The 20,731-nt window shown below is 51.4% G+C and overlaps 2 protein-coding genes and 2 long non-coding RNA genes across 5 annotated transcripts; 3 read left to right on the plus strand and 1 right to left on the minus strand.

The window, feature by feature from the left end:
• The first annotated feature begins 58 nt into the window (after positions 1-58).
• HOXD3 (homeobox D3) lies at positions 59-4,143 on the plus strand. The gene is made up of 2 exons (XM_045480287.1): positions 59-670; positions 2,545-4,143. The coding sequence occupies exons 1-2, from the start codon at positions 130-132 to the stop codon at positions 3,300-3,302; spliced, it is 1,299 nt and encodes a 432-aa protein (XP_045336243.1). The 5' UTR covers positions 59-129; the 3' UTR covers positions 3,303-4,143.
• Positions 4,144-4,760: 617 nt separating this feature from the next.
• On the minus strand, positions 4,761-18,049 carry LOC123599119. 2 transcript variants are annotated; one of them, XR_006712983.1, is made up of 3 exons: positions 17,829-18,049; positions 8,187-8,647; positions 4,761-7,877 (listed from the first exon to the last, which is right to left on the minus strand). It is a non-coding gene; the product is annotated as an uncharacterized LOC123599119 (long non-coding RNA). The 2 variants fall into 2 exon arrangements; XR_006712982.1 differs by having other exon boundaries at positions 17,783-18,049.
• Positions 8,655-10,626, plus strand: LOC123599122. The gene is made up of 2 exons (XR_006712984.1): positions 8,655-9,334; positions 9,532-10,626. It is a non-coding gene; the product is annotated as an uncharacterized LOC123599122 (long non-coding RNA).
• An 86-nt stretch (positions 18,050-18,135) lies between the features above and the next one.
• Positions 18,136-20,340, plus strand: HOXD1 (homeobox D1). Its single transcript, XM_045480289.1, has 2 exons — positions 18,136-18,882; positions 19,256-20,340. Exons 1-2 carry the CDS (start codon positions 18,246-18,248, stop codon positions 19,588-19,590), a joined length of 972 nt encoding a protein of 323 aa, XP_045336245.1. The 5' UTR covers positions 18,136-18,245; the 3' UTR covers positions 19,591-20,340.
• The last annotated feature ends 391 nt before the right edge of the window (positions 20,341-20,731 follow it).

Consider the following 20,731-nt stretch of genomic DNA (forward strand, 5'->3'; position numbering starts at 1 on the left):
GTCAGTTACAGTCTCTCTGGGGCCTTTCCGCTTTTCTTCTCCACAGGTCACCTGGTGCCTGCGGCTACCCCAGCCCTCTCGGGATTCGGCAGACAGTGGAGGTGGTGGTGAAGGAGACAGTGGTGGTCAATGTTATTTGAGCAGGGTCAACAGACCCTGGAACTTCCTGAGTGCACGATGCAGAAGGCTGCTTACTATGAAAACCCAGGACTCTTCGGAGGCTACGGCTACAGCAAAGCCACCGACACTTATGGCTACGGCACTCCCCATCAGCCTTACCCACCCCCTGCCGCTGCCAACTCCCTGGACACTGATTACACGGGCTCCGCCTGTTCCATCCAGAGTTCCGCACCTCTGAGAGCCCCAGCCCACAAAGGAGCTGAACTTAACGGCAGCTGTATGCGTCCTGGCACTGGGAACAGCCAGGGTGGGGGGGGTGGCAGCCAGCCTCCCGGCCTGAACTCAGAGCAGCAGCCACCACAACCCCCTCCTCCGCCACCAACCCTGCCCCCATCCTCGCCCACCAATCCCGGAGGTGGAGCGCCTGCCAAGAAGGCCAAGGGTGGGCCCAATGCTTCTGGCTCTTCAGCCACCATCGGCAAGCAGATCTTCCCCTGGATGAAAGAGTCCCGACAGAACTCCAAACAGAAGAACGGCTGTGCCGCTGCAGGTAGCTCTCTGAGGGGGCTCATCCTGGGCTAAGTCTCCTCCCCCTCCTCCCCCCCCCCCCCTGCACTGAGCCCCAGAGGCTAGCTCAGGCTCATCTAGGAATCAAGAGACTGGGGGCTAGAAGCGCAACTTTGGAGGCCACATGTCTAAATTCCTACTCATGCAGAAATGTCCTTTCTTTTTAGTGTCCCTGATTGGACCCATGCCCTTACAGTGACAGGGTGTTCCATTCCGGGCTGTTGGTGCCATTGCTGGACAAGTCCCATAGTTATTAATAGATAGCTCTTCCATATATTGACCTAACATTTGTTTTCCTGGGTGGCTGGTCATAACTTGGCTCCTTCTACCATCCAATAGCTCTTCGAAACTTGTGATTCCCCAAGCCTGGGTTTTTAGGTATCTTACATCACACGAATCCCGTTCCCTTAAATTAATAAGAACTAAAGTCTGTGAAGGGCTATGTTAAGAACCATGGTAAGCGCTTTACAAGCACTATCTAATTTTCCAAAGAACCGTTTGAGGTAGGTATAGCCCCATTTTACAGATAAAGTGTTAGACAGTTGCGCAAGATCACAAAACCACAGAATGGGGCACTCGAATCCAACCGGAGCCTGCAAGACAGCCAGACTCTACTTGGTCCACGCCAGCCCAGTTCTCCCCATCCCAGCAAATCCATAATGGGGAGGGGCATATCTTAAGGGAAGGGGATATGCTCTAAAACAGGAGCAGCCTTGGATTTCTCTCCCTGAAAAGGGAGACCCCAGAGTTGGGAAGATCTTCTGTGGGTCTATTCAGGGTGGGCAGAAGAAGATGGGCAGGGCCAGGAGCTCTGAGGCCTACTGCCTCTCTCTGTTTAGCCTGCCTGGTCCCTAAAATTTTCTGGCCTCGTGTCGTTTGATGCAGTTTATCTTCAGATAGATGAATATGCTTCCAGGTCCAGGGCCAGTTTGAGGCATGGGATGTAACTACCTTGTTATCAAATCTCTGGTTTGCCTGCAACTCTCTGGGGCTGCTGCTCTTGGGGGAAAGTGCCTTCCAGCCGGTAAGCTCCTTCTCCTGCCCCTCCCTCCCAGCTGCAAGTCCAGGCCCCTCCCTCCCAGGAGAAATCCATTTGTGTAACCAAGGAGGGAGTGGACAAGCTGCGGAGAGGTGGCAGGGGTAGTGGAAACCAGTGTTCAGACTGCTGCTCCTAGCACTGCAATACTCAGAATGCACCCAGGCTGGCCTTGGAGCCCCTGAAACTCTGGAGAAGTATTTTTATGGCTTATCACTTCCCTGGGTCTGGGTGCAGCTGAGCTGGGGTGAGGTGCCGTGATCTCTACCCTCATTCCATGCTTCCTGGGGTGCCTTGCCCAGGAGCCAGCCCCTGAGCAAGGCAAGCTGGGGCTGCCTTCCTTCCCCAGCCCGGCAGAGGCTGGGAAGAGTATTCAGAGAAGTCTGTTCCTTCTTTAATGGGGGTTGGAAGAGGGGGTAGGCCCTACCAGCTGCTACTAGTTTCTCATTAAACTCCTCCACAGCCTTAGCCTTAGGGACAGGATGATGGACTAGGCTGAAGGGGAGGGGGTGGCAGAGTAAACCGGACCTCAGAAGGCAGATGTGTGTGTGTGTGTGTGTGTGTGTGTGTGTGTGTGTGTGGCGGGGGCGGGGGGGGGGGGGGCTGGAGTTCAGGTGCAACTCATAGGTATGGCTGGGGCCTGTGAAGTCCCGATTGGAATCTTACGTCTCAGACGCCCCTCCCTCATTCCAGCCAGCATTAAGGTGGGAGGAGAGGGGGAGGAAGAGTAGGGATCCAGGGAAGCACCCCGCTTTGGCCCTGGATGTCCTCCCCATCCCCCGCTGCCGCTCAGCGTCCCCTCTGTCTCCCTTCCTGCCCAGGAGAGAGCTGCGAGGATAAGAGCCCGCCGGGCCCAGCGTCCAAGCGGGTGCGCACGGCCTACACGAGTGCGCAGCTGGTGGAGTTGGAGAAGGAATTCCACTTCAACCGCTACTTGTGCCGGCCACGGCGCGTGGAGATGGCCAACCTGCTGAACCTCACGGAGCGCCAGATCAAGATCTGGTTCCAGAACCGGCGCATGAAGTACAAGAAGGACCAGAAGGCCAAGGGCATCCTGCACTCGCCAGCCGGTCAGTCCCCGGAGCGCAGCCCGCCTCTGGGCAGCGCCGCCGGCCACGTGGCCTACTCGGGCCAGCTGCCGCCCGTGCCCGGCCTGGCCTACGACGCGCCCTCGCCGCCCGCCTTCGCCAAATCTCAGCCCAACATGTACGGCCTGGCCGCCTACACGGCGCCGCTCAGCAGCTGCCTGCCACAGCAGAAGCGCTACGCGGCGCCCGAGTTCGAGCCCCACCCCATGGCCAGCAACGGCGGCGGCTTCGCCAGCGCCAACCTGCAGGGAAGCCCGGTGTACGTGGGGGGCAATTTCGTCGACTCCATGGCGCCCGCGTCCGGGCCCGTCTTCAACCTGGGCCACCTCTCGCATCCGTCTTCGGCCAGCGTGGACTACAGCTGCGCCGCGCAGATTCCCGGCAACCACCACCATGGACCGTGCGACCCTCATCCCACCTACACAGATCTCTCGGCCCACCACTCGTCTCAGGGACGCCTGGCCGAGGCCCCCAAACTGACGCATCTGTAGCGGCCGCCACCGGCCCGAACTCGCGGCGCAATTACCTCTCTTGCTTTGGTAGCGGGGGTGGCGGGCGGGGCCCGCAGGGCAGCTCTGTGACCCCCCCTCCCTCGCTCTGGCCCGGTTGCCGCCTCCTGGGTCTCGGGCCAACAGCGGCCGAGGCTCAGGCGACTGGGCCTCCCCTCCAGGAGCTCCCTCCTTTGGGTGACTCGCCATAAATCAGCCGCAAGGATTGTCCTCTGTAACCCTGACAGTGCCATATACTGCGGACCGAGGGACTCTAATCTGGTAATGGTGTCCCGAAGGTAAGTCTGAGATCCACCGGCGGCGCGCTCTGCAGAGGGACCAGAGCCCGGACAGCCCCGGGCCTGGCCCGCGTCTAGCTTAGTTGCGGAGACCTTAATTTATATGCTCCTTCCCGTCCCGTAAGGATTGCATCGGACTCAACGACCGTATTTATTATTTGAAGCGAGTCATTTCGTTTCCCTGATTATTTATCCTCGTCTTAATGTATTTATGTGTATATTTGTAGAATTCTCCAGCCGAGCTTAGGAACGCGCTCCCAGGCCGCGGGGGCCACGTCTCACCTCTTTAGTCCCCTTGCTCTGAACTAGTTGAGAGAGTAGTTTTGAACAGTTGTAACCGTGGCTGGTGTTTGTAGTTGTAAAGGATTAAGACCGCAAATTGTCCTTCATGGGTATAGAGTCAGGCGGCCCCGTGGCGTGGCACGACACCCGTTACTCATTTCTCAACAGCCGCAGCCCTCACCACTCGACACAGTTTATTGATTTCAAATTGTCTGGTACCATTTGAACAAATATTTAGAATAAAAAAAATTTCTCAGTCGGAAGTGTATCTGTGTTAATCAAGCACACTTGGAAGTAGATCGCTCTGCCTTTTATCTTTTGCACAATCCCAGCAGAAGGCCCCCGAATAGGCTGACTCTTTGATATATCTATTTTTCATTTATTTGGAATCTGGTATACGAATTGGTTCTGGGGATACTTGATTACATTGCAGCTATTGACATTGGTGGGGGGTGGAAATCTGAGGATGCAAACCCAGAAATGCCCCGGGGAGGAGGGGGGGATAATCTGGGTAGGGCTTTGTGCTGTGCCTGCTATGCTATTTCCACCACCTTCTTTTTAGACATAAATCGACTTTTTAAGGTTGCATTTACACTGGGGAGGCCAGCTCTCACGTTTCTGCGCTAATAAAAAATAAACTTTGAAAGAAAACTGACAATCAAAGAAAAGACACAAGAGAAGTTGTAAGAAGAACTGAGCTCTGAAAAAGCTAAGGTGCACAAAAAGAAACGATCATTTGGAGACACGCACCTAAGCTTTTTCTCTAGGAAATGCTGTCAGGACTTTTTCCTTTATGATGGTTGGTGGTTCATTTCTCAAGTAAACAAACGTTCCCCACGATGTAAAGTAATAAAAGTTTAATTAATGGAACACAACAAGCATAAACACCTTGTTTATTCCGGTTTCTTTGTACAACACGGGCAAAAATGTCTTCAAGGATTTATATCCACTTTGTAAATATTAGCCTGGCTTCGGCTAGGGGTGGACAATGTCCACCCGCTTCTCTAGGAGGAGACACTTGGAAAGCGCCTTCAGATAAGGTTCAAGTCTTTTGTATTTCAGCAAAGTCAGCCCACGCATCTCTATTCGGTTTGACAAATAATACAGCTCCTACTACATCCCCCCCGTGACACGAGGTGAAATTCCCATTGTGTGGAAATAATTTAACTTCTAATCTTCTGGTGGAAACAACAATCGTTTCTATTTGGATGTTTGTGTTTCGCTAAATAATGATAGCTCAAATAATATCTAGTTCCCTTGTTCCTTTGTTTTTAAAATGGCATGTTAGACCGGGGGTGGTAGGGATTATCCTTTTGCAGAATTTCACTTTATCTGAGGTTTAGAGTATACATGTTGTACAAGTGTATCAACAGAATAAATGACTTCAACTGAAGGGATAGTTTACCCATTTGCAAGGTTTAAAATTGTTTTCTATGAAATTTGCATCCATAGGCAGAATTTCTAATTGTCTTGTAAGAAATTATTTTTTAAGCTATTAGGGAAGTCAAAGAAGAGCTTGCTGCCTTGCAGGGATTACAACAACCTTTCTTAACTGGCTAAATATTAAATAGATGAATTATCAGGCTGTTTAGATTCAGCCCGGTTTTCCCTCATCTCCTCTTCCTACCATAAATAATAATAAAAATACATAATGCATTATGGCTCCAGGCGTTTTCCAGCGCGGTGTGTTACCGCAGGAGTATCTGCTGAGTCTGCGGGTGTCTGCAAGGCCCCAAGTGTCATCTGCGGCTTAGGTCTCATGGATTAGACTTTAAGCGGTGTCTAGGCCGGCTGACATCAGCTTCCTCTCACACTGATGCTCCAGAGAGGTGCGGGGTCGGGGGCTCCCTCTCCGGGCAGTTACCCGGAGGCACCCCTCTCTAACGGGGTGGGGGAGTTCGCTTGGGACAAATTGACTTTCTCTCACCTTTGGTGACAGGTTTCCCCGAGGCTTCCTAGAATGGCTTGGATTCTTTCCTGCCCTCGGCGTGTCATGTGATGGGCACACTCCGCCGCTCCTGCTCCTGGCGCAGGGAGGAGGGCGCGGTGGCGAGTCTGGGGAGGCGCTTCCCGCGCGGCCGCCGGCCAGGGCGAGAGGAGGGCCTGCAGCACAGCCATTTAAAACTTCATAAATTATAAACAAGCCGCCTTGGCCTTCGCCATAAATTCTGCTCCTTTTGAGCCCGCAATTAGTGTTAGGAAGCACCGGAGTCTAAACACAACCGAACGCCCTCTGAAGGGCCCAAATGCCCAAGGTTGCAAACCTTTATTTATTTCCCAGTACCACCCCCCTCTGCACCCCGAGGTCTGCGCATACAGTCGCCTCCTCCCCCGCCAGCGGTACACTCGGTTGGGTTCCCGCTCGGCGAGGGAAGGTCACAATAGCTGCTCTATCGGCGGAGGCGCCCGCCTCCTCCCTCCCGGGTCTCGGGAAAGCAGAAAGAAGAGCGTGGGGGAGGGGAGCACCGGCTGGGCAATGGCGCTCTGGGCCCAGGCCTCTCCTTCCCGGGGAAGTGGGGGGAGTGTGTGACCTGGAGCGGGAAGGGGCAAGCTGGCAGGAGAAGGAAACCTCCACCCCAGCCCGTGACTTTTGCCCGAGACGGCCGCGTGGGGTACAATGGGGGAGCGCACAAGGCCTCGACTGTCCGGCGCTAGGTTGAGGGCGCCGAGCAAGCCGGGCTTCCAGGAGTGGCTGCGCCTTTGTGTGCGCAGCTTCCCCAAGGGCTCCGCGTCGGGAAAGGCCTCACAATGGCACTGTTGGGCCTACGCCTGGAGGTGGGGAAGGGCCGGGCCTCGCTTTGGGCATTGGTCTCTGGGAGGTTTACCCCGTTTGCTGCTCCAGAGGAGGAAGTGGCTCTCTGGCTCAGGCCTTGACCAGCTCGGCTTTTTTTTTTTTTTTTTTTCCTACAGAGGCGGCGGGGAGGGCTGGGGGAGGGGAGGGATCAGCGAGGTTGTGGGGGCTCATCCTGAGGCCTGAAGAAAGGGTCCATGGATGGGGGTGGCAGCGGTTTGGGAGCCCCTGGTTGTTCTGTCCAGGCAATCAAATGTTAATTAAAGCTGGGTAGAGAGGAGGCTGCAAAAATGGCCCGCAGTAGAATGGGAGGTGGGAGTGGGAAAAGATTTAGCCATAAGGAGACCTTGCCGTGGCTACCAGGAGACACTCAGGCCCAGCCAGGAGTGGGGTAAGAAGACCCAACTGAGCTAGCCAGGGGTACGGGGACGTGGCAGAGGAAAGGTCTGAAGAGCAGTCCGGGCCCCTGGAAAGGCGGTAAGAAAGGGCGATTAAGTAAATGTTCTGCCTCCTGGCTTTCAGACCTCAGCCTCATCCCGGGTCCTGACAGAGAAAAATCCGCCTCTGATGGAATCATTAAGTTAACCATCCATTTGTACCATTTCTTTGTACAGGCTTTCAAATGAGAGAGAATGATAGAATATAGAGTGAGTACTTTCCCCCTGGTGCAGCCCCAAGCCTAGTCCCTATCACAGACACATCAGCCAAATCGGTTTCCCAGGCCCCAGAGGCTGCTAACCTTGCGGAACAGGATTTTTTGGATTTCTATCTGTAAGGAGTATTAAAAGACAGTAATTACCTATACTAGCTTCCCATTTCTTCTCTCTCCCCCATTCTGTACAAGCCAACCCACCCTTGAGTGAAGTGCATCTTCTCAGCCATAAGTCTTGGGAGCCTAGGCTCTCCATCTGTTGAGGTTTGTTCATTAGGGAGGGACAAGGGGATGTGTGTGTGGGTGTATGTTTGAATAACAAAGAAGAAACCCAACATTCTAATGAAAAGTGTTCCTCTGCTTGACCTGGAGGAGCCAGAAGCTTGTTTACACTGTCAGTGTTCAAGGGACAGTCACAGGCCTGTTTGCTTTTATCCTGAGGATTAGTTGAAACTTTCTCTCCCAGTAAAGAACTGGTTAATCCCAGTTACAGATCCAGGAAGGTCCTCTTCATCTGGGAGTTCTTGGTGTTACTTCGGTCCTTCTTTCAGAAACTGTAAGGGAAGAAAAAGGGGGGGGGGATGAAGAGAAGTTTGTGAGTATTAAATAAAAATAAAAAGAGGGGCAGGAGGCCCCAGTTCCCACAGGCCTACAGCCTCACCACTTTAGGGCGCTGTGCCTTCCCAGAGAGGATATAGCTACCGGTGAGCAGACTCCTCCCTAGACACTTTGGACACAGTTGAGACACAGTTGAGACTGAGTCACCAGCCATACCCTCAACCATCTCTGAGCACTGGCTCACTCTTGCAGAGGGCCCGGATGGAGAGGAAAAACGACTGGGTAGGTGAATCCTCTGTACTTACAGCATTGTTGGTACCGGTGGTGGTGAAGATCATCACAGAGGGTGAAATTTTAGTTTTCACTGTTCCCTTCTCTTCTGGTGCAGCTACACATGCCCTTATCCTTGGGGCCCAAAGTTGGTACCAAATGGATTTACACACCTGGCCCAAAGTCCACGCCTAAACACCTCCCTCAGGTCTCATAACCACCTTAGCAAGTTGGAATGGTACAAGGGGAATTCAAGGACCCACTTTCAGGCCAGGGGCAGCCTGAAGCACAGTGAACAAAGTTTCCTTCCACACATGAAGAAGAGGAAATGTAAATGGATGTCCAATCACTTGCAGTAGCAGAAGCAGGTGAAAGGTCCCTAGGAGATTTGCAAGGTGGGCAATAGAAGGTAAATCCTCTTGTCCTAGATCTTGTGGCAAAATATCTTGACTGGTTCCTATGGCTAGTCTGGATCAATTTATGGAAGAAATAATATCTGGAAAATAATGAAAATGGGATGTTTACATCAGTAAGAGTCCAAGGAGGAGATTTTAATTAGGATTCGTGGAGAACAGATGAAGTGTTTTTACTGGGAAAGCAGGCCTAAAATCAGGCCAAGAGGACCTGTTGGGCCACGGCCTTTCTGAAAGAAGGGAGAAGAGCCTAGCTGCCTTGGGAGGAGACCAGGGAGAAGGCCTTTTGATGGCTCTATTGTTCCAAGCGCTTGCCCTACAAATACCACATCCCTCCCCGTCTCTTCCGCAAGGGCAGAGCGGGAAACTGGGTCGGTCGGTTGGGCCGAGCTCGAAGTAGCGACAGCGCTGGCACCAACCTCTCGGCCCCTTCTGCGGCCCCTTGGGGCGGCAACGGCGCGCCATTCCCGTCGCAGGCCCAAAACACACAAAGGAAGCCCCCACCCGTCCTCAGATGTGGGGACACTCTGGGGAGGAGGCTGGCGTGGACCCCGAGTCTGAGCACCTCCCTCCCCCGCGGGGAACAATAGCCGCCGCCTCCCCGGGGCGGCCGGGCGGTCGCGCGGCACAAAGGCCGGCTCCGGGCCGCGCCACCATGTGACGCGCGCGCTCGTTCCGCGCTCTCCGGCCTGCAGCCGGGCGCAGTCAGCAGAGAGCCGGAGCGGCCAGGCTGCCTCAATCCACCTGGCACACTTTCCGAAAGACAAACGGTGAGTTAATCACCCAACCGGCTGGCGGCCGCGTCCCCTCTCGCCGGCGACGAGGCCTGGGGAGGGGAGGGGGGGTCGGGGGGGGCTTGGGTGAAGGATTTCTCAGTGTGTGTCGAGGGTCGGGGGGGGGGGTGGCGGGAGAGGTTAGTCCTATTAAGAATTCATCAATCACCCGGTGTGCACTTTTCACTCGACAGCGGTTCCTCCTACTTCAGAGCAAGTCTGGGCCAGCTGGGAGCCGACCAGAAACCGCAAGCAGAGGAGACACAGGCACCCGGGGTGAGCGCTCACGGAGGGCGCGACCCGCCGCCCCAAGCTCTGCGGCGCTAGGCCGGACACCCCCCCACTCCCCGTCCTCCCGGCCGCCTGCCGGCCCCGCCTCCGGACCCCTTGCAGCCCACGGCTCTCCTAAGGGGCGGCCCCCGCGCCCGCCCCAGACGCACGGAGACTGTATACCCTGCCCCCCCTCCTGCTCCCCGCCCCCCGTCACACCCTTAGCGCAGCTGTACCCCTGGAAAGGGAAGAGGAAAATCCCAGGTTTTGCAGACACTATGTAAGAGTCTTAAAAAAAGAAAAAAAAGAAAAAAAAGAAAAAAGATTCCCAGGGGACTAGAATTCAGGGATGGGGCGGAGCTAGTTTAGTTCTCTTATTTACCTGCAGGAGTCATTTATTTGGAAGCAAGCAAGGGTATCCCTGTTAAACTTGGAACTAAACCTGAATGCCATATAAAAAGAACAATTAAAATACACGTAAAATGCCAACCATAATGATATGCCTCTCCTCTCTTTTCAAGTGTGAAGGAAGGACTGGAGTATTTTTACGTCAGCTCTTTTGGGGTTCATTTTAGAAATACCAGAAAGGGATAGACTGAAAACTGTGAGCGTTGGTGGAGGGAGAGAGAAGGAGGTCGTTAGCATTAGAGCTGTTTGCAGCAGGAGGTCATGGGTAAAGTGGGTGGTGAAGCGTTCTTATGGTGGTGCTTGTAGTCCTCGGTAAGTTCTAAGAAAGTTTCAGGCTATCCCCTCTTTTACCCTCTTTTTGAATGACATCAGCTGAGAAATTTCTGACGTTAGTTAAAAGTTGTTGCCTCAGCCTATAGGAAAGAGCCCCTGAAAGACAAAATCCCAGCTCCTCCCTCCCTGTCTTCTCTCTCAGCATCCTCTCAGGTGGAAATTAACTTGCTTTGGAAAGATGTTCTACTATCATTTTACTTTAGATAGATAGAAGCTGTAGCATTAAGTCTTGCACAGTGTCCTGAATTCTTTAAGCAATTACAATACTGGTCCTCTTGCCCTTGGGTCAGAGTCTCTCTCTCCTTGCCTTTCAGCAATACCTGCTGAACAGCTCCTGTGTGCACTGTGCTGGGCTCTGAGATCTAAAAATGGGTCACTAATAGTGTATGCCTTTTGATCTACTAGGGAAGAAAAAGAGTCCTAAAACTGTGACAGATGCTAGAACAGAAGTATGGCCTAAAGGTTCCTGGAATAAAGAGAAGGAGCCACTGACACAAGTGTAGTGTCAGAAAAGGCTTCTCAGAGGAGGTGAATTTTGATTCCTGAAGTATGAGCTTTTTAGGTCTAGGAAGGAAGGACATACTCGGTGGAAAGAGCAGCACACGCAAGCAGGGAGGGAAGAAGGAACAAGGTCTAGACCTGGAACAAAGAGAGTTTGGAGTAGAGCATCTGGCTGGCAAAAGAGGTTGTATGAGGTCCGTGGAAAGGAGTCTGGAATTAATCTGCAGGCAGTGAGAAGCCACTGAAGTTTTTAAACTGGGACATGACGTTATCTATTTGGAAAGCTTGCTCTTTGGGAGGGATGCTGTGTCTGACTGGAGGAGGGATAGGAGGCAAGAAGGAAAGAAGGGGAAGCTGCTGCAATAATCCAGCCTAGGGGGGGAACTAAGGTAACGAGGATGAAGAGGGAAGACATTTAGGAGGACAAATTCACAGGACTTGCTGACAGTTGGACAAGTGAAAGAGGAGTTATGGATGTTAATCCCTAGGCTTCTATTTAGAGGCCCTGATTGGGTAGCCAGGTCATTCACCAAAATGAATACAGGAAGGGGAAAAAGAAGATTTTGCAGGGGGAAACTAAGGACTTCTGTTTTAGGTCTACACTGTATTTTCTGTTTTGCTGATACATTGTATGACCCTCAACAATACACTTAATCTTTCTGGCCTTCAGTTTCATCTTCAGTGAAACAGTCAGTAGATATCTACCTCATAAGTTTATCAGTAAAGTTGCGTGCGTGTGTGTGTGTGTGTGTGTGTGTGTGTGTGTGTGTTATCTTCACCAGGTATCTTCACCAGGTCTAAATGAGAATCACAGGCAAAGCTAAAACCGAGGGAAAACATCCTCTTACCCACACCATGCTGATCAATAACTTAGATCCTGGATGTCCAGTGAGAAATAAGTCTCAGGAAAATTAAAAACAACACCTACTGCTTCCCAGATATTGAATACAGGCTAATGCTTAGGACTAGGTCAGATCATATTGCTAATTAGAGCTCCTCTGCTTCCGGAGGGTACTCTCCAGGGACACATGCAGAAATGTGGTCTTGGTATCAGACCACTAAGGAGGAGGCCTCTTAGCAGATGTCGGAAAGCTTTTTTATATCATGTGTCTTTCAGGGAATGCTTGAAGCCACCCACTCTCTCTGAATCTCCTTAGGCTTCCTCAGGGCACAGGGCAGTACAGGAAAGAGTGCTGAACATCTGACCTTGGCCATTTACATTGGGTGTGACAACGACCAACAGTTTATCTTTTCTGTGTCGCCATTACCATTTGTAAACAGAATTATGAAAGGATCAAACAAGATAAAAAAGAATGGCATTTTTGGACATGCTATAAGGATAAGTAAAAGGTATTATTCTTTATCAGACTGGCAAAAATAAAAACTTTTACTATCCCACTGACTTGGCAAGGGTACGAGGTAACAGGAATTCTCATATGTTGCTGGCAGAAGCATAAAGTGATTCACATCTAAGGAGAGCAATATGGCAATCTGCGTCAAGATTGCCAGCGCACATACTTTTGACTAAGTAATTCCATGTCTGGGGATTTTTCTAATAGGTTAAAAACTTGGAACATGTGTTTGTAATGGGAAAACAATAATAATAAGCGAAATATCCATTAATAGGGGATTAGTTAAATAAATTGTGGTAGGTGTGTACAGCAGAACAGCATGAAGTTGTAAACATAAGCCAGGAAGTTCTGTACGCATTTATAGGAAATGATCTTCAAGATACAACAGGGGAAAAAACATGGTGCGAGAGAATCTGTCTGGTACACCATCATTTAAGCAAAAAAAAAAAAAAAAAAAAAAAAATGTGGGGGGATTTATAGATAGATAGAAACATATAAGGTATCTCTGGAAAGATATGTAAGAAACTCTTAACTGGTGCCTATGTGAAGGAGAACTAGGTGATGGGAGAAAGATGCTCACTGCATACCACTGTGTACCCTTTGAATCTTGAACCATGCAAATTTCAATGTATACCCTATTTAAAAAATAAAGGAGAAAAAGATTAGTACAAGTGTAACCGACCTGGGTATACCTGTGTTCACACGGTCCTAAATTTGTACTATCCAGTTACATTAATGGAAAGACACCTCTGGTTTTCATCCCCCAGGGGTCAAGCTCAGCAGGAAATGAGGGGATCCTTAACCCTTGCGTGGTGGAGGGGGTGGGGACCCAGATCCATCTCTGCCTTCTCTAGGAGTAGCTCAAGGTTGGGCCTCAGAAGTCTGGAGCGCCAGTTCAGCAAATTGCAAAGGGAGGCCAGCAAGCCTCCCAGTCAGTCACACTGCCTGTGTGGCCTCCCGGAAACAAGGGTGTCTCCTTCAACACTGCTCTGCCACAGTGCAAAGGAGGGGCTGTTTTACTCTCTCCTCTTCGTACACTGTGGACAGGCAGCAGACTGTAGACAGTCGGGAGACCCAAGTTAGTTCCCTCATTTTTTGCAGGATAGCTTTGTCTTTTTTTTTTTTTTTTAATGTTTATTTATTTTTGACAGAGAGAGAGAGAGAGAGAGAGAGAGAGAGACAGAGCATGAGTGGGGGAGGGGCAGAGAGCGAGGGAGACAGAATCCAAAGCAGGCTTCAGGCTCTGAGCTGTCAGCACAGAGACCGATGCGGGGCTTGAACTCACAGACCGCCAGATCATGCCCTGAGCCAAAGTCGGACGCCCAGCTGACTGAGCCACTCAGGCACCGGATAGTTTTGTCTTTTAACCACTGAGTAAAGTTACTTCCTCTCTGAAATGAGGGGTTCAATGTCACTCATCTCTAAGGGGCCTTCTTGCACTGACATTTTATGACATCTTGATCTTTAATCAAAGGAAGAGTTACAGCTTAGGCCAAGGGACATTTCATCCCCTCTGGCTCCCGGGAGCTCAGATGTTCATTCCAGACAATTTGGGAGAGGTGGAAGGAAAGAAGAGTTGGCTCCGCCCTCTTGAGACTCCTATTCCTACTCCTCCTTCCTTCTTTCCATTACCTCAGAACTACTCTACATTTTCTCTAAGAGACTGGAAGAGACAAACACCTTTCACTTCCTACCTTACTGGCATCCCTAAAGCCAAGTTAGGAAGGTGACAAGGAGCGGAAGCCAGGTCTCTGCAAAGCACTATTTTATCAGCAAAACTTGGGAAAGTTCTACTGATTACTACTTAAGGATATTTGATAAAACTTCACCCCAACTAGACTTAGGCTGCCAAACCAAAATGTGAGAGCCATTTCACATTCTCTGCCCCTACCACCCAAGAGGCTTCTGGGCACTGTTCAGGTATAATGTTCCCGCTAGCCATGAGCTCTCAAGATGCTAGCCAAGGGCCCCTCCCACCGAATTACCCCTCTCTTCCCACATTGCCCACCCCAATTTCTGAGAGGCAGAAATTCTCAAAATATGGTTCCCAAGAACCCTGCTTGAGAATCACTCAAGAGGCTTATCACAACTCCTACCGGAGTCAGGCATAGTAGATAAAAATCTCTTGGGTGGGCTCAGGAACCTGCACTTTTAAAGAAGCTTCTATGCTGATTTCCACCCACATGAATTGGTTTTGGGAGCCGTTATCTAAAGATATCTTTTATCCGATATTAGTCATGGTAAAAACACACCATTCTGTCTATTTTTATTTCTGTCCAACAAACATTTCTTGTATGTTTACTGTGTGCCAGGCAAGGGCTTGACCCATGAGCCTTTCATTCACAAAGCTCGCAGGGAAAGGCACGGCACTCCAAATTGTTTTCCTCAAGGAGGGTCCTGTTATCAGGCTTCTGATAGGTTTAGAATTCCTGTCCTTCACCCCCACTTCCATCATGGGATGACTGAAGGCTTCTGCAGAGAACTACAAATCTTGCTTGAGAGAAAAGCCCGGTCCCCCCCCCATTTATCCCCCCCCCCCCCCCGCTTTTCACCCCAACAAGCAAGAGCCCTTCTACCCTTTGGGGCTGTGGAGCCAAGAGTCTGCATGTGCTCAAAGCGTCTCCAAGGGGTAACATGAAGAGGCTCGTGGAGAGGGGTTGCAAGAGGCTTCTTAGGAACAACTGTAAACATACAGAAGACCAGAGTGTCACCCTCCCTCACTTCTGTCTTCTGTCTGCAGGAGAAAAAAAAGTTTGTTGTTTGAATGAGAGACAAAGGTTGTCATGGGGGGTGGGGTTTCAGGGTGGCTGCCCTGGTTAGCAGTATGGGAGAGATTTCAAAGCATTCCTACATCAAACACAACCTGGCAATCAGGCCCCTCTGCTGTCACCTCCTGCTGAGAACTCACAGCACCCGGACCTGGCAGGGCAAGTGACCCTTGGGAATTCATGACTTGAACAAGCAATAAAATTAGTAAGACATTTCTCCCATACTCTGTGAACATCTAGGAGACAAACTTTAAAGTTACTCAAAATATCCTGTGTTCACATCTTTCTGCATATAGCTCCTCCAATAATATCTTCCAATCTCTCCTTAGAGAACTATAGATTCACATTCTTCTGGAGTAGATTTATAGCATAGTTGAGACCTGTGCCAGAAATGAATCCCTTGTTCCTTTGGTTTGAGAGTATCTTTTTTTGTGCAGCCTAGACCTCCCCTAACAAAATGTTCTTACACAGAAGGTCCTTGGGAAATGATGAATCTGGGTCTGAGATGACCAGAGTCTCGGCTCCAATATGAATAAGTCAAGGACCAGTCCAGGAGTTGAGATGGCAGCTCTTGGCCCCAAGGTGTAGGATATGCCAAAGCCTGAGAGGTTAAAGGGAGTAAAGAGAAGGACGAACAGAATGTATCTCTCTGTACGCAATGATCATTGAACTGCAATTGGGTCTGAACAAATATTGAACACCCTCCTCCCGGCAACCCTCACTCATAGTTCTGAAAACAAAACAATACAATTTTAAGAAAAAAATCTCATTCTCTTTTAGGACATTTTCTTCCACCAGCGAAAGTTCAATCTCCAAAATTTTGCTTCAGAGAAACAGTGTAGACAGCTCATGGGTGGATCAAAGTCAATGCTTAATTGTGACAGGAAGGACCCAACCTTTGCCCCAAGTGCTTAGCAGCAGAAGCCTGGTCTCTGTTGCAATGAAGTTTGCCAAGGCACCTAGGCTGCCTGTTTTCCCTGAAACCTTAGAGCAAAGGCCCTTAGTGTGATAGGTTTTGGTCAGATCTGCCGGGCAATTAGGCTTAGTTTTCTGTCCTACATCCTGAGTTGCAGCCTGCAGGATGCCTTCTCCAGAGAGGTTTACAAGGCCATCTTCCTTCTTGACCTGCTGGGGCTTCTGGGCCTAGGAGTTGTGATTAACCGAAAACCTTTCGAGAGAGAAAGACTGATTTAGACAGAGGTGTGCATGCTAGGTCACTATCCTGGTAAAAACTGGCTCTTAAAGTCTAGCCAGGGGTGCATGAGGTGTTATGTGAACTCAGCAGCATCTGGGTCGCTGATATTTTTGTATGGCGATCAGAGTTGGGGACAGCAAAAAAATGTTTCTACATATGAAGTCTCAGCTAGGTCTGAAGAGCTCTACCATTCCCTGTCCAGAGAGCTAGAAAAGAGGCTCTATTTTTCTCTTTCAAAGAACTACTTAGGACCTTTGTCATCTGATTGGCTAAAGGAAAAGACTGAAGTAGCAACATCAAGTTTGAAGGGCCATCTTCAGCACAGGATTCCATTTCCCAACCAAATCCCAGAACTCCAGCAGTGCCGCAACACCAGAACTATTAGCTTTGTGCTCACTCCTAGCTGGGTACCCTCCACCTCCCCCCTCCCCACCTTGGCTCAACTTCAGCCTCACCAGGGTTAACACTTCTGGTGTGGCTCTGTTTATTCACAGGTTCACATCCCTGCAAGGAACTGGCTCCCCGGACCGTGATGGCTCCTATTTTCCCGGCTTCCTCAGAGTGGAATTTTAGGCAAGGGCTCAATCGCTCTTGCATGACAAGTGGATCAGTGAAACAATAATAAAACCTCCGTCACCATAACTAAGAGGCTATAATAGATCAAATTCTCAAGGGCACTTGAATAAGTCAAGAGTAGACCGTATTCACACAGTTTTAGGAAGCCACCCTCTCTCATGACTGCTGTGTGTAAATAACATTTATTTATATAGTTTTGCTATTTTCCTGCAGCCCCAAAGAAATGTTCAAGGAAGTTGAAAAGTTTGTCCATGTAAAGCCGGTCTTTGTAACCTTTCTACTCTTCATTTCCTGTGCCAGTTGCACTTTTATTTCCCGTCTCTCCACACTCAGTAAACAAAACCGTATTATCAAGGGAAAGACGTGAGCCCATTAACATTGTGAGCCCTCAGATTTCACTCGCAAGAGACGACGCAGCACTTATCTGATGGAACAGAAGCTTTAATTGCTTCAAGGTACAAGACCGTCCAAACCTCTGAGATCTGACGGCTCCCTGGGAAGCCTCTGCACCCTCCAGCCAAGCGCCCCAGCCACAGCGTGCGCAGCCCGGGTGCGGGAGCCAGCCTCCCGGAGAGGAGCACGAGCGTTCAACCACAAGCGCAGATGCTGTATTTGGATAACCCAGTTATGGGGGAAGCCTGGTAAACTTTTCCGCAAGGCAGAAACCTTATCTTTTGTCCCAATCAAAACCTGGCGCTCCAACACTCGCCCCCACCTTGACTCCACAAACGGTAAGAGCGGAAACTGAAGGGACTCTGCCGAAGTAACGTGAAAATCTAGTCTAAACGTGAAGATCTGATGCCGCCCCAGGTACACAGCGCCTAGGGCACAACATTTAGTCCGGTGAATCGGAGGCAGGCTGAAAGCGAGGGAAAAGTAAACACGTCCTCTAGGTTTAGGAGAAGGGTAACACCAGTGCCAGGAAAACCGAAAGCGCATAGGACTCTCAACAGTGCCCACGGGTCGAACTCCACGCTCCCTTTTAACCCCTTCCCCACCTCAGTGCCCACTATCCGCACCCGAGGAATCAGCCAGCACCCACCGATCCAGAAGAACAAGCGTCTCGCCCTCTATCCTCTCGTCCTCACCCGAGCGGCTAGTCTTGCCTTTCTCCTCCCGCTTCGTCCAGTGCCCGTCCCGGGGGGCAGGCGTCCGGCGCTCTCGCCCCGCCCTTCTCCACGCCGCCCCGGGGCCGCGCCCGCTCTCCCCGCGGCCCGGGGGCGCTGGACGGCGGCCACCCGCAGGTTTGGCAAAGTTGGCGGCGGGGCAGGCGCGTGGAGCAGCGCGCCAGTCGGGACCCCGGCCGTGCGGGGCAGGCGCCCATTGGCCGGCCAGCGCCACGTGGCCACCCCCGCTGCTATATTAGGCCACTATTTACCTCCGGCCCGCTCGCCATGGCTCGGCGAAGGCAGTTCGGGTAGAGAGGAAAGGCGGAACGGCGCAGCCCGCGGCGGTCCTGCCCGGCCCCGCGCTCGGGCCCCCGCTCAGGCGGGTGGGCCGGAACCATGAGCTCCTACCTGGAGTACGTGTCGTGCGGGGGCGGCGGCGACGCGCTCAGCTTCGCGCCCAAGTTCTGCCGCGCCGACGCCCGGCCCGTGGCCCTGCAGCCCGCCTTCCCCTTGGGCAGCGGCGACGGCGCCTTCGTCAGCTGCCTGCCCCTGGCCGCCGCCCGACCTGCGCCTTTGCCCCCGGCCACCCCCGCGCCACCCCCCGCGCCGCCCTTGGCCGCGCCCTCCTACGCGCCGTGCACCCTGGAGGGCGCCTACGAGCCGGGCGCCGCACCTGCCGCGGCAGGGGGCGCGGACTACGGCTTCCTGGGGCCGGGGCCGGCGTACGACTTCCCGTGCGCGCTCGGGCGGCCGGCCGACGACGGCGGGGCGCACGTCCACTACGCCACCTCAGCCGTCTTCTCGGGCAGTGGCTCCTTTCTCCTCAGCGGCCAGGTGGATTACGCGGCCTTCGGCGAGCCCGGTCCCTTGCCGGCGTGTCTGAAAGAGCCAGCCGACGGCCACCCTGGGACCTTCCAGACCGCATCCCCGGCCCCTGGCGCCTACCCCAAGTCTGCGTCGCCGGCCTCCGGCCTCCCCGCCGCCTTCAGCACCTTCGAGTGGATGAAAGTGAAGAGGAACGCCCCTAAGAAAAGTAAGTATCTGGGCCTTGGACGGACGCGACTGGGGTCGGGATCGGAGCCTCCTCCGCAGAATTGTGCTGGGAGCGCGTTGCAGCTGCCCCTCTGGACGGCGATTTAGGACTTAGGAAGGAAATGCGTCCCGCAGCGCTGTTAAAGTAGGCGCATTCCATTGAGCGTGCCCCAAGTACACGCTCCGAAAATGTGCCAGGCATTGAGGAAATTTCGGGAAGGCGCTCTCCGTGGGGCGTTTCTTCTGGCACAACTTGCGTCTACAGAGACCCAGGAGAGCTGAGCTGTGATTTTGATTCTCACCGGCCCCGCTGCTCGCCCGCGTTCCATGTCCTCGTCCTCTCACCCCACCGATGCCCTGTCTTTATGTTGCAGGCAAACTCTCCGAGTATGGAGCCGCTAGCCCCTCCAGCGCGATCCGCACGAATTTCAGCACCAAGCAACTGACAGAACTGGAGAAGGAGTTTCATTTCAATAAGTACTTAACTCGAGCCCGACGCATCGAGATAGCCAACTCCTTGCAGCTGAATGATACGCAAGTCAAAATCTGGTTCCAGAACCGCAGGATGAAACAGAAGAAAAGAGAACGAGAAGGGCTTCTCCCCTCGGCCACCCCTGTGGCTTCCCTCCAACTCCCCCTCTCAGGAACGAGCCCCACCAAGTCTGACAAGAGCCCAGGGAGCCCTTCTCAGGCCCAAGAGCCCTCATGAGGTTTAGTCTTGGGGCTGAGAAACCTTGGCCTGCAGAAGTCATAGGTCACCTCACCCTTGTCTAGACTTACTAGCTCAGTTTGGGATAGAGGTTTCACTTGGGAAACGAAGTATCCTAGTCGGCTTCTGAGTTCTAGGCTGTAGGTGTACAGATATCAATTTGAGGTCTCTTAAGCCACTCGTTTGTGTTTTATTTGTGTCTTATCAGGGAAAAGGTGCCCAGCTGCCAGCCCAGCCCTGCTGCTATGTCGCCTAACTTAGTCATATGCAATTCTTGGGTGCCCTAGTGGCAGAGTTACTGATCTCTGACAACCCCTGATGTACTCAGAAGAACATCTACCCAAAGTTTTCCAGATTTTAATTTAAAGGACGGGCTACATGTATTCAGCTTGAGATGACCAAAGCTAGTTAGGGCCTCCTTGATGTAGCTAAGCTGCTTCAAAGATGATCTTCACATTTGCACTCCAGTTTTGTTGTTTTTTTCTTTAAAAAGCAGTTTCTACCTCTTCATGTGCCTGAGTGAAGATACAATCGCTGTTTAGTTAGTAGCTGAACAAATCCACAGGGTGGGTGAAGATTCGAACCTGAACTACACCTTGACACCAACTACTCAGACTTGAATGTAAATATATACAGTATGTATATTTTTTAAAATGTTTGCTTGCAATGAACTTCTCCATGGCATTGAATGTCATAGCATGTAAAGAGTTCGAACTTTTTTTTTCGTAATAAAAATTACAGAATCTGCTACTCTCTGTCTTTCCTTACGCTTTCATTTCCATGATTTTTCTTAAAAGCTAATGGGGTTTCTTCAATTTGGAATGTCTTGATTCTGCTCTGGGAAATTTTTGACTGTAATAACTTTAAAAAGTAACACATTTTTTATAGGTTGTTTACACAAACAAGTAACGGACAATTAATTATCTGAGCAGTTTAAGGGTGAAAAAATACTCTGCCAAATATTCAAGTAACTAAGGAAGTACTATACTTTAAGTGCCTGAGTTTTATGGTGAATACAGAGACTGCACATTAACTCAAAGGTGTCCACTGTGGGAATGTCGTAAAGCCAAGAAAACACTGCAGAAAGACCTCCTTATTCTTTTACCTCTTGCTCTCAGGCAAGGAAAAGGCAACCTGAAGA

This window comes from Leopardus geoffroyi, chromosome C1 (assembly GCF_018350155.1).
Source record: "Leopardus geoffroyi isolate Oge1 chromosome C1, O.geoffroyi_Oge1_pat1.0, whole genome shotgun sequence".
NCBI lineage: Eukaryota > Metazoa > Chordata > Mammalia > Carnivora > Felidae > Leopardus > Leopardus geoffroyi.